General features: G+C 31.9%; 2 protein-coding genes across 2 annotated transcripts; both read right to left on the reverse strand.

The window, feature by feature from the left end:
• Nucleotides 1-780: 780 nt before the first annotated feature.
• LOC139845560 (probable E3 ubiquitin-protein ligase ZFP1) lies at nt 781-6,820 on the reverse strand. The gene is made up of 6 exons (XM_071835818.1): nt 6,714-6,820; nt 2,789-3,517; nt 1,899-2,233; nt 1,711-1,809; nt 1,473-1,640; nt 781-1,240 (listed from the first exon to the last, which is right to left on the reverse strand). The coding sequence occupies exons 2-6, from the start codon at nt 3,483-3,485 to the stop codon at nt 1,091-1,093; spliced, it is 1,449 nt and encodes a 482-aa protein (XP_071691919.1). The 5' UTR covers nt 3,486-3,517; nt 6,714-6,820; the 3' UTR covers nt 781-1,090.
• A 281-nt stretch (nt 6,821-7,101) lies between these two features.
• LOC139842883 (uncharacterized) lies at nt 7,102-7,863 on the reverse strand. Its single transcript, XM_071832983.1, has one exon. It carries the CDS (start codon nt 7,861-7,863, stop codon nt 7,102-7,104), a length of 762 nt encoding a protein of 253 aa, XP_071689084.1.
• Nucleotides 7,864-12,549: the final 4,686 nt, after the last annotated feature.

Below are 12,549 nucleotides of genomic sequence, written 5' to 3' on the forward strand. Positions count from 1 at the left end.
GCTAATTACGACTTTTGTGTTATGAGAGAGAATGAGGAAAAAGCTCGTTGCAAGATATGTATGGAGTTTTTTTCAACTACGGGTAACGCTACCCCGAAAAACATGCTCAAGGAAGATATAAAGGACCGCAACTAGAAGATCCAACAATACCCTTTCTTGATCGTGGTGGTGCGATTCGTATACGATCCTGAAGCTTCGGTTAGATTATACAAGGTAGCTTCGGTTAGATTATATAAGGTTTGTATAAATTATAAGTGTATTGTTTAAATAAAAGTGTTGGTTATTTATATTATTTATAGTGGTAAGCGTTGTAACTTATAATTATATTATTTATAGTTGTTTAAGCGTTATAATTTACAATTATATTATTTATATTATTGTCGTTCAGACGTTATAAAAATTGAACCTGTAAAATGTAACTGGTAAAAATCGAATCCAATAAAGTTTTGAGTCCGAAAAAAACCGATTCCGAAAAAGAACCCAAAAAAACCGACCCAAAATTGGCAACTGAAGTGTTAGATTCATGGAAAAATAGGTTTTAAAACAAAACAAATGGCTGGAAAACAGAAATCAACGGCCTAAATTGGCTATACACTAAAACATTGTTAAGAAATTCAAACAAGGTTGAAATTTAACAAGTCTTTGATTACCACATCTAACTGGAAAAATGATTAAAATTGCCAAAAAAGGTTTAAGATTGGGAAATAGAACGAACCTTATATACATTCGCTTTATATACATTCGAAAACATCATAACACCATATGAAGCAAAAAAATAATATAATAATAATAATAATAAAAATAAATAAAAAATGCAATGAATGTTCAACCTGATATTAACATTCATAAGTACATACCACCTTGAGTGAACCAACAGGAGAAAAAAGGTCTGTACAATAGGTTCAACGGATGAGATTTTAACAGTTGTTGCCTGTCGCATCTTACAAGAAACAAAAAACAAGTCCCCATATTTACCATAATTTATAAGAGATTTACATAGTTACTTATATTTATATATATCAGAAGAGAAGCAAGAGCTTAAATTATTTAAAAGCTTCATGATTATGTTCATATATTTCTTCTCTGGTTCTTACAACTCGTTTGCTTGTGCAGCAGCAAGTCCTGTGGATTTGCATATTGGGCAGGTGTTCTTCACGATCAACCACTTTTTTATACATTCAACGTGATACTCATGCCCACAATCTAGCACCCCGATTTGTTCTTCATCATCATAGTTGGTCTATACAACAAAAATCATCAGTGAACAACAGTATAAATGGATCATAACTGATAAACGTAGAGTCATATTTTATAAGTTAAGAGCAGCTAACTGATTTCCAGGTTTAGTGCAAGGGTTGCTGATAATGTAATTTCTAACACAGAGACAATATTGTGTACAAATAACAACATAGGAATTAACATTGCAAAAGGTAGTATATTAAACGCTAAACAGAAGTCACATCATCAGATACCTGGCAAATTACACAAGAGTTAGTTTCTTGATCAGCAGAAGATGCATCTTCAGGTGCATGAGAAGATTTAGATATAGCAAATACTCTTGTTTTTAAATGTTCTAGAACGAAATCAGACGACAAGCCTGAGCCCACACTGCCGATCTGTTCACCAAGTGCAAGAAGCTCCTGCATAGAATAAAGTACGTTAAAACAATCACTACATATCTTACGTGCTAAAGTGTTGTTTAAAACTTGCCTCGTAAGACATGTGATCTATGTCCAAACGCATATCTCTGTGATGATCAACCGAATGTCCTACTTCATGATAACCAGAAATATCAAGGATCGCAACCTCCTACAATTCAATAACACGCTAAATAGTTACTTAACGGAAACCGTAAAAACACTTGGTGGATTTGCATGAGATAAAGAGTTATATTATACATCTTCAGGGAGAATTCTCAAGTGGGAAAAGCTCCTATGCCTTGAAGTTGCATCAACAATCACGTCACGTCGATGAGGCCGCAAAACCCTTAAACCGGTTGGCGGCACGGGACCCACGAATCTAGGTCCTAGCTCTATCCCATTCTGATAAGTATTAGTTGAAGGTCTTCGTGAAGTAGACAGCAATTGAGAATGAAAGTCCATATTGTGACCATGCATTGGTGGCATAGGTGGCGGTGGAGGGTGGTGAAGATTGTGGGGACCACCCTGATAAGGTGTGATATCAGGCGGGTGAACTTGATATCCATGTAACCCGACGTCCACACCACTCGGTCCTGCAATAACACAATACGTAGATCAAACATATAAGTTTGAAATATTTAACTAATCATGTAGGTTATCTGTTCTGTACATATTTATCCGGTATAGAGACAATTATATTTTGTTTCACATATTAAGAATGTTACTTTGATTGTGTTATCAATCAATTCATTATATATTTTAAACTTACAAGATACAAGATATTCAAACAACTTAACACCGTATTATTAACACTACAAACAGATGAAGCACATCCACACACTATACCACCCGTTTTATAACAGCTGATTATTTGATTACAATATACATCTCAGATAATCACTTACAAATACTACATCTTAAGAACCCTATCTCCTCACCTAAATTATGATTCTTCCAGTTGCATTAATCGTTTCACAAAAAAGAATAAAGTCCCTTAATAGCAACACAATTAAAATTACTATCAAGATTAGATATAAGGTATACATATCATTGGAAACCACTAAATCCACAACTATGTGCAAGTTTATATTGTTCAAAAAGGGTGAGTTAAGTGATTAATTAATTATCATTAACATTAATTTATTCACCTTGGATATGAGGTAAACCGGGACCATGATTCCATGAAAATGCAGCGGTATCACCACCATTACCACAAAATCGATGATCCAACCAAGGGTTAGATGCCGCTTGAAATGGCTGACCATCATAGTTTCCAGGCATCAATTGGCTATTACTATGAGCCAAAACTGGCTCAACTCCAATAGCACTCGAACCTCTGTTTCTCAAACTTATATGGGCTGCTGCAGGATCCATAACCAATGGTGGGCCATCCATCATTGTTCCGTCTATTGCAACTGAAGAACTTGAGCCAGGTGCCGGGTAAAAGTACTGAATATTATTCTTTCTCTTATATCCGTCCAAAAACTGGCCATTTTCAAAGCCACCACAGATGTTAGAAAATGGCAACTGATTTTGCATTTCATGGTTAAAGGTAACGGGATAAACTCGGGTGTTTGGAGAAGGTGTCATAAATAAGTTGTTAGAAGGATGACGATCAAGACCGTTGTATTGCGCGATGCCATGTGGCAAAGGTCCGTGATTTTCGGGTAGGTGTTGAGGGTTGAAAATAGTTCGAGTTGTGGGGGGTGGTAATATCATGTGACTATTGGTAGGTTGAGGGAAATTTGGTATCCCACCATAAGGTACGATACACGGCTCGGGTTGAAGATGGCCCTGTTCAGTTTCAATCATTGGCCCCCCATACAGCAGATTTCGTTGACCCATAGTATTACTGGATGATGAGTTGCAATAAGATCCTGATTAATCATGAAACATTTAGCATTAATAGAGAGGGGATCTACTAATTATTATAATGATTAAATACCAAACAAGCATCAAGATTATATAGAATTACATTTAATATGACTTTTTCTCATACATGGATAAATATTAAGACTGATAACATAAGAAAGTCAGATATTATGTTTTGCAAAACTTCATGACAAAATCAAAAAACCTTTACACATGATACAATAGTTGTTTTTATGTCACCGTTTACTAAGTCATGCTTAATCTGAAACACTCCAAAAGGGGGCATAAATCAAGATAGGGCATCCAATAGGTAAAGCAACTTGAAGCCGTCCACCAAACACTAACATTGTTTCGATTAGTTAGTAGCTATATATATACATCACTTCAACATTCTCACAGTGAATCCTTTTAAGGGTGAAACATATACACACTAAATCGTGTAAGTTATAATCTAAAGCTAAAACCACATTATTCACGTAGTTTTCCAAAATGCAGCTTTCGGCTCACGGATAACTTAAGTTCAATAACACGAGAAAGGACACCGATGAGCAACATTAAGGGTTTCGTCAACTAATATGGCAAACATGGCATCCTCACTTAAATGTGACTAAATCATATACTCTTTTCCTCTTTCAGGTTAGTATTGTAAAAGGAAAGTAACAAAGGAAGGAAATTTAAGTTACAAAAATTATTATTTGCTATTCTGAGTATTAAAAAATTTCTATGGTAAATAAGCTTGTAGGTTGATTTGATTATTCTGATAAAAAATAAGTCAAAATTATTTTTAATGGTACATTTAACAGAAAATTTTATTAAAACTTATTAGACCAGATTTAAGATTATTTGATATTCTACGGTAAATCAGTTTTTAGATTATTGAATTAATGATAGATTTAAACATAAGCAGTAAAATTTCCTATTTCAGAGTATCAATAGAATAGCAAAAGGTAATATGCTGAATTTTCCACTTAAGTGAGACGGATATTGAGTAAGTGCAATCTATTTGGATTTACATGTTGAAATGTCTTTCCCTGATAGAAAATCACTGTCGAAAAGCCGGACCCCGGAATCTTTATCAACAACTAGAGAAGATTTGCGGCAAGGTTTCCCTACTTCATACTCCGTATATGACTATTCCAACGTCTTAGTTTTTACCATTGTGGAAAATACGACAATGGGTTGAAGTAGAATGAAGTATGGAAACCTTGCGATAGATTTTCTCGAGTTATTGTGAAGATTCCGAGTTCCTGCTTCCGGCAGTAATATTCAATCAAGGAAAGAAGAGTTGCCTATGCTATTTCAACCTGCAAATCCAAAATATTGGATTTGCTCATTATCTACTTAAACTAAAAGTTTAGTGCTTATCAACATATTGCAAATTACTATTCTGAAACATTCTATTGCTTATGTTTGAATATATCATTATTATATTAATTTAAAAACTGATTTACGACAGAAAACAATATCTAATAATTTTAAAACGGAATTAATAATTTTAAGTTAAAAATTTACCATAGAAATTAGTAAAAAGTTTTTTTAAAACTGATCAGAAATAATCAAATCAAATCAACCTAAAAACTAGTTTACCATAAAAAAATTCTTATAACTTAAATATTCATCCATATTACTTTCCTTTTTCGGCACTAATATGACCATATTACTATTTGATTATTTTAATTAAAAATGTTACTGAATCATGGCATTACGAGTTGATTTGATTATTTAGGTTGATAACGCAATAATCTAAGTAATTAGTTTTTAGGTGTTTAGTAAATCAGGTTAAGGTTTCAAGTGGAAACTGATGTTAGAGTTGTTCAAGTTCTTTTAGCGTATGAAAATTATTTAATATAATTATTGTTTATTTTTAAGGTAATCCCATTAGTTGTGTGTTTTTATTGTGCTTATTTTATCTTTTATGTGGTCCTTCGAAGAAAGAAATTAAATTACTTAATATTTCAACTAATGTGACTAAATTTATTTCAATGCGAGACTATATCATAATCACGACATTCAAATGGAAGCCACGAAATGAGGCAGAAAGAAAATAAGAAGCAGTCCATATGATTTTAATACGGCCTATGTACATGCAGGAAATCAACCGAGCAGCTATACAGTTCAAACAGAAAGAAAACGCTACCGATGAGGGGATGACACTTAAATGATAATGATCAACTATTAACCTAAAGTATATAAGACTTCTAAATAGTATGTACCCATTCTAGTTTACAATATGTCGATAAAACAACTGCACTTACACACCCATCTTTCTAATTAAGAAAGATATCTCCATTATTTTATGTTCCAGATATAATATTACCAACGAACTAAGTCAGCAACGTTGCAGGCTTTCTTCATTAAAGATATTTGTGTCATAAAATTGATTTTATTTGATTGAAGAAGTAAAAGTAACCTGTAACCCCACCTGAATCACCTTTGTTTAACTGTGAAAAAAGACACATTGGATCAAACCCTAAAAAAAAATATGTTACCGTAAGTTATTGACAGGATTACAGGTATTAAACAATGATCAAGCATTGTCCTTAATTTCCATACCATTTTTAATACTATTCTAGTTAAGAATAGCCAACATTAGTAAAGCACAATTAGCAATCTTACCACCATAAATTGGGTAAAACAGGTGCCTTTTTGGGGCTTAATATAATATGGAGTATTTTTATTTATTTTATATAAATTTAAATTTAATTAGTAATCCCCATTTAGGTAGATAATAAAGTGCATTTGATGGGTATAACTTATTCTTAATTCAATTTCAATCTTATTATTTCCCAACTTTCAATTATCATACCTATATGAACAAACAAAAATCAAACAAATTCTGTCAAACAAAAAGAATAAAAAAATTCCATAAACAAGTCAGCAAAAAACACAATTTCCTACAAAACCCACTTACTATGATCATATTATAACATAAATCATCATAAAGTTTGTACCTTTGTATCATCAACAGAATCCAGAGCTGGAATTAAGTTACCAACTGAACGTTATTTAGAGAACCCTAACAAAAAAGATCATCATCAACACATTTATATAACTAAACAAAACCCTAATCTCTCAAGCAATGATTATGGGAGTATCTTGAAGAGCTATCAGCTTTATGATTTGTGCCTACTCTAAATACTTAAAATTGACAAATTATTAACGAATAAGGATGAAAATGGGACAAATTGATGAAGAGCGTACCCTAATTAGGGTTGATCGGAGCCACAAAATTAGGTAAATTTGATCCGGTATTAGGCAATTAAACGAGAAGATAAATTATACGGAGTAGTACTTGTTTTGGGCAAAAATGGATTGCGATGAAAAAGATCACTCTGTTGTTGTCTATTTAATATACTTATTATTATTTATTTAAATTTAAATTTAATATTTATTTATTTTTTTTTTTTTTTAGAAAAGCAACAAATTTCATTATATAAAAAATTACAGTGGGATAAGCATTAGAGATCATGCTTATCAGGAACAATTCGAAACAAGTAGAAAAGCAGAGGATAGCAACCTCTATACCTACAAGTCATATCACACTAAAAAATATGACAGGAGCACAAGACTTTGAACAGTACAATATAAATTAAACTTGATCATCGTAAGAACTCGGGTTAATAAGCCATTGACTCCATTCGAAAGAACACTTTCTCACTCTTTTGGAAATCCACTCGAACGATTTTATTTGAACCTCGTTTAAAGCCATCGGACCATTCCCTCTTTTTCGTTGGAATAAGGTAAGATTTCGATTTCTCCATATATGATACCCGCAAACCCATTCGATAGATTGCCACAACTTGGATTTGGAACCACCAATATCACCCTTGAACATATCCCCCAGACACGAGTACATATGCCGATTAGATCCCCACCATCTAAAGATTCGACTCCAAATATCCTTTGCGAACTCACAATGCAAGAAAGTGTGTTCAGCCGTCTCGATATCATCGTCGCATACCGGACATCTAACCGAGTCCATATCAACCCCACGTTTGTCTAGCTCAACTCTAACCGGAATTCTTTCTTGCATGACCCGCCAAATCAAGATTCCTATTTTTTGTGGAAGTAGATGCAACCTTGCTGTCTCAAATGACATATTCGCGTTTGGCAGAATCTTTTCGTCGAGCAATTTGGTTAGAACAGAGGTGTAAAACGTCTCGCTAGGATGCAAGTTCCATGCCCATTTGTCCGTTTCACCATTTTCATAAGAAAAACCATTTAGCAAGTCGCACAATCTGTTAAGTTCGGATAGTGTTCGCCCAGTTGGGGGGCGTATCCACTTCCAGCAGAAGAGATTACTTGGATCGTTTTTGATAATTCTAGTTTCAAGCTTGACCTCCTTGTCCATCTCTAGCATGAATAGCCTTGGAAACTTGTAGCAAATAGCTTCATTATTTAGCCATTTGTCCGTCCAAAATTGTACCTTGTCCCCTTTGCAAATTTTCTTAACAAACGAATTATTGAACGAGATACCCAAACTGTTAATATTTATTTATTAACATGTATATCTAGTGAAATGACCCGTGGAACCACGGGTTTGTATAAACGAAACAGTTTAATGATATATTTTAGTTATTAAAACGTAAATGCTAAAGTTATTTAGTTTAATGACCCGTGAAACCACAAAGTCCGACTAAGAAACTCGTCAGCTGAACATTTCATAAAACACCTAAAATGCATATTAAACAATTCACATTCAATCATAAGAGATAATATTTATTTATTGTCATTTTATTTTAAAGTGTAAATTAAAATATAAATTTAAAATTAGTTTTCTTCTGCCTAACTTTTATACCTTTTCGTACTCAATTCAAAATAATTGATTAAAATAATTCAAAATTATTTAATTTTAATAATTAAAATAATTATTAATAAGATTTAATAATAATAATTAATTAATAAGATTTAATTTTAATTTAAAATTATTTAGATAAATGACATCACCCACTATGCTTACCCACCATGCTTAGATTTTTTTTTATTTTTCTTTTTGATTTTTTCTTAACAAAAAAAAATTAACTTAATAATGACATCATCACTATAGCATTTTAATATTAACTATATATATATATATATATATATATATATATATATATATATATATATATATATATATTTGTAACCTGGTTATCCAACATTTATTATAACTGACTAATCCCAGAGCAACTACCCGCTTTGCGAGCAGCCATGAGTCATTGCAGGCGAACATCCGTGGCCATGAGGGAGAATAACTTTGTGGGTGCAAGGAATCGAACCCTTGACCTTCACATTGGAAGGTCAGGGTCTTACCATGCCACCACCACCTTCATGGTTATCTATATATGACTATATCTATATCTATATCTATATCTATATCTATTTATATTTATTTACGAAATATGTGACGACCCGAAAATTTTCGACCAAATTTAAACTTAATCTTTATATGGTTTTGACATGATAAGCAAAGTCTATTAAATTGAATTTCAAGATTTTTGAACTATTTTATGAAATCATTTCACTTTTGACTGTTCTCGACGATTCACGAACAATTATTTGTAAATGGATATGTGTGTGTGTGTGTGTGTGTGTGTGTGTGTGTGTGTGTATATATATATATATATATATAATTGGAAAATGTAATTTGAAATATTATATGTTGTTGTTATAAGTAATTATGTGAAATAAAATAAAAATAGGATATTACAATAATTATTATTTAAAACATATCTATATATAAATAAAGTATATAAATAAATAAATATTAAATGATTGTAATACTCGTTTGATGCTCCGATTGATATTAAACAAGTTAAATTTGAACTTATGTGATTTTAAAATAAACAATGATCCGAAAATGAGTTTTACAAATTATAGACTTATTAAAAATGTATTTAGGAACTATTTGTTGAATTTTAAAACTTTTTATATTTTACTTGGGGTTGGGAGTGAATAATTAATGTAAAATTTATTTAATAGTTAATGACTGAATTTTATACCATAATGACCAAAATAAATAAAACTATTTAATTAAAAAATATGAGATTTGTCAGAGGACTTTCTTATCCGCTACTAATTATCAACGGAGCACGAATTTAAATCCGTAAATGAAATAGTAAACGACGGCTAACAATTCACACGTTTAAATTTCATTTGATTATTATAATTATTATTATATTATTAATATTACTTTATGATTTCCCGTGACTTGAATTATTCATGTTATTTTTTTTTCTTTACACGATTCTGTGAATGTGAATTAGGTGTATTATTATATTATTATTAGTAATCATAATTATTATTATATAAGTTATCTCCATATATGTATTAGCATATACATTCAACTGGCACCAACACAAACTAATACTTCTCGATCCAGTTTTTCCATCGTGAGCCATCTTCCAACCAACCTACAACCACTGTTGAACCACCGTAAGCTACTACTGCCCTTTTTATGTTTCTGTTTTTACTCCAGCCGTAGCCAAACTATTACCTAAACCCACCAATAACACCATTATGTAATCACCACCATCGTTACCGCCTTCGAATAACCCACCACAAACCACCATGAACTCTCTCTCTAACTCTCTCTAAATTACATATACATATACATAGATATGCATCGGATGTAATCCCAACAACCACCTCCGGTTACACCTTCATCACCATACACAACCCATAACCACGACTAATACTCGCGTAATATTGTTTCTGTTTTAAACCATCAGGAACCACCAATACGGGTGCTGAAATGTCCCGTTCTTATTGATTAAAAACGTTCCATATTAATTGATTTCGTTGCGAGGTTTTGACCTCTATATGAGACGTTTTTCAAAGACTGCATTCATTTTAAAACAAACCATAACCTTTATTTCATCAATAAAGGTTTAAAAAGCTTTACGTAGATTATCAAATAATGATAATCTAAAATATCCGGTTTACACACGACCATTACATAATGGTTTACAATACAAATATGTTACAACAAAATAAGTTTCTTGAATGCAGTTTTTACACAATATCATACAAGCATGGACTCCAAATCTCGTCCTTATTTAAGTATGCGACAGCGGAAGCTCTTAATAATCACCTGAGAATAAACATGCTTAAAACGTCAACAAAAATGTTGGTGAGTTATAGGTTTAACCTATATATATCAAATCATAATAATAGACCACAAGATTTCATATTTCAATACACATCCCATACATAGAGATAAAAATCATTCATATGGTGAACACCTGGTAACCGACATTAACAAGATGCATATATAAGAATATCCCCATCATTCCGGGACACCCTTCGGATATGATATAAATTTCGAAGTACTAAAGCATCCGGTACTTTGGATGGGGTTTGTTAAGCCCAATAGATCTATCTTTAGGATTCGCGTCAATTAGGGTATCTGTTCCCTAATTCTTAGATTACCAGACTTAATAAAAAGGGGCATATTCGATTTCGATAATTCAACCATAGAATGTAGTTTCACTTACTTGTGTCTATTTTGTAAATCATTTATAAAACCTGCATGTATTCTCATCCCAAAAATATTAGATTTTAAAAGTGGGACTATAACTCACTTTCATAGATTTTTACTTCGTCGGGAAGTAAGACTTGGCCACTGGTTGATTCACGAACCTATAACAATATATACATATATATCAAAGTATGTTCAAAATATATTTACAACACTTTTAATATATTTTGATGTTTTAAGTTTATTAAGTCAGCTGTCCTCGTTAGTAACCTACAACTAGTTGTCCACAGTTAGATGTACAGAAATAAATCGATAAATATTATCTTGAATCAATCCACGACCCAGTGTATACGTATCTCAGTATTGATCACAACTCAAACTATATATATTTTGGAATCAACCTCAACCCTGTATAGCTAACTCCAACATTCACATATAGAGTGTCTATGGTTGTTCCGAAATATATATAGATGTGTCGACATGATAGGTCGAAACATTGTATATGTTTCTATGGTATCTCAAGATTACATAATATACAATACAAGTTGATTAAGTTATGGTTGGAATAGATTTGTTACCAATTTTCACGTAGCTAAAATGAGAAAAATTATCCAATCTTGTTTTACCCATAACTTCTTCATTTTAAATCCGTTTTGAGTGAATCAAATTGCTATGGTTTCATATTGAACTCTATTTTATGAATCTAAACAGAAAAAGTATAGGTTTATAGTCGGAAAAATAAGTTACAAGTCGTTTTTGTAAAGGTAGTCATTTCAGTCGAAAGAACGACGTCTAGATGACCATTTTAGAAAACATACTTCCACTTTGAGTTTAACCATAATTTTTGGATATAGTTTCATGTTCATAATAAAAATCATTTTCTCAGAATAACAACTTTTAAATCAAAGTTTATCATAGTTTTTAATTAACTAACCCAAAATAGCCCGCGGTGTTACTACGACGGCGTAAATCCGGTTTTACGGTGTTTTTCGTGTTTCCAGGTTTTAAATCATTAAGTTAGCATATCATATAGATATAGAACATGTGTTTAGTTGATTTTAAAAGTCAAGTTAGAAGGATTAACTTTTGTTTGCGAACAAGTTTAGAATTAACTAAACTATGTTCTAGTGATTACAAGTTTAAACCTTCGAATAAGATAACTTTATATGTATGAATCGAATGATGTTATGAACATCATTACTACCTTAAGTTCCTTGGATAAACCTACTGGAAAAGAGAAAAATGGATCTAGCTTCAATGGATCCTTGAATGGCTCGAAGTTCTTGAAGCAGAATCATGACACGAAAACAAGTTCAAGTAAGATCATCACTTGAAATAAGATTGTTATAGTTATAGAAATTGAACCAAAGTTTGAATATGATTATTACCTTGTATTAGAATGATAACCTACTGTAAGAAACAAAGATTTCTTGAGGTTGGATGATCACCTTACAAGATTGGAAGTGAGCTAGCAAACTTGAAAGTATTCTTGATTTTATGTAACTAGAACTTGTAGAATATATGAAGAACACTTAGAACTTGAAGATAGAACTTGAGAGAGATCAATTAGATGAAGAA

This window comes from Rutidosis leptorrhynchoides, chromosome 4, assembly GCF_046630445.1.
Source record: "Rutidosis leptorrhynchoides isolate AG116_Rl617_1_P2 chromosome 4, CSIRO_AGI_Rlap_v1, whole genome shotgun sequence".
NCBI lineage: Eukaryota > Viridiplantae > Streptophyta > Magnoliopsida > Asterales > Asteraceae > Rutidosis > Rutidosis leptorrhynchoides.

Excerpts from the sequence above, each read along its gene's own strand:
- LOC139842883 (XM_071832983.1), bottom strand. The coding sequence starts at position 7,863 with ATGGACAAGGAGGTCAAGCTTGAAACTAGAATTATCAAAAACGATCCA.
- LOC139845560 (XM_071835818.1), bottom strand. The coding sequence starts at position 3,485 with ATGGGTCAACGAAATCTGCTGTATGGGGGGCCAATGATTGAAACTGAA. Across the intron at positions 2,234-2,788 it reads CGGTTTACCTCATATCCAAG|GACCGAGTGGTGTGGACGTC; the intron begins GTGAATAAATTA and ends GTGTTATTGCAG. Across the intron at positions 1,810-1,898 it reads TGAGAATTCTCCCTGAAGAT|GAGGTTGCGATCCTTGATAT; the intron begins GTATAATATAAC and ends ATTGAATTGTAG.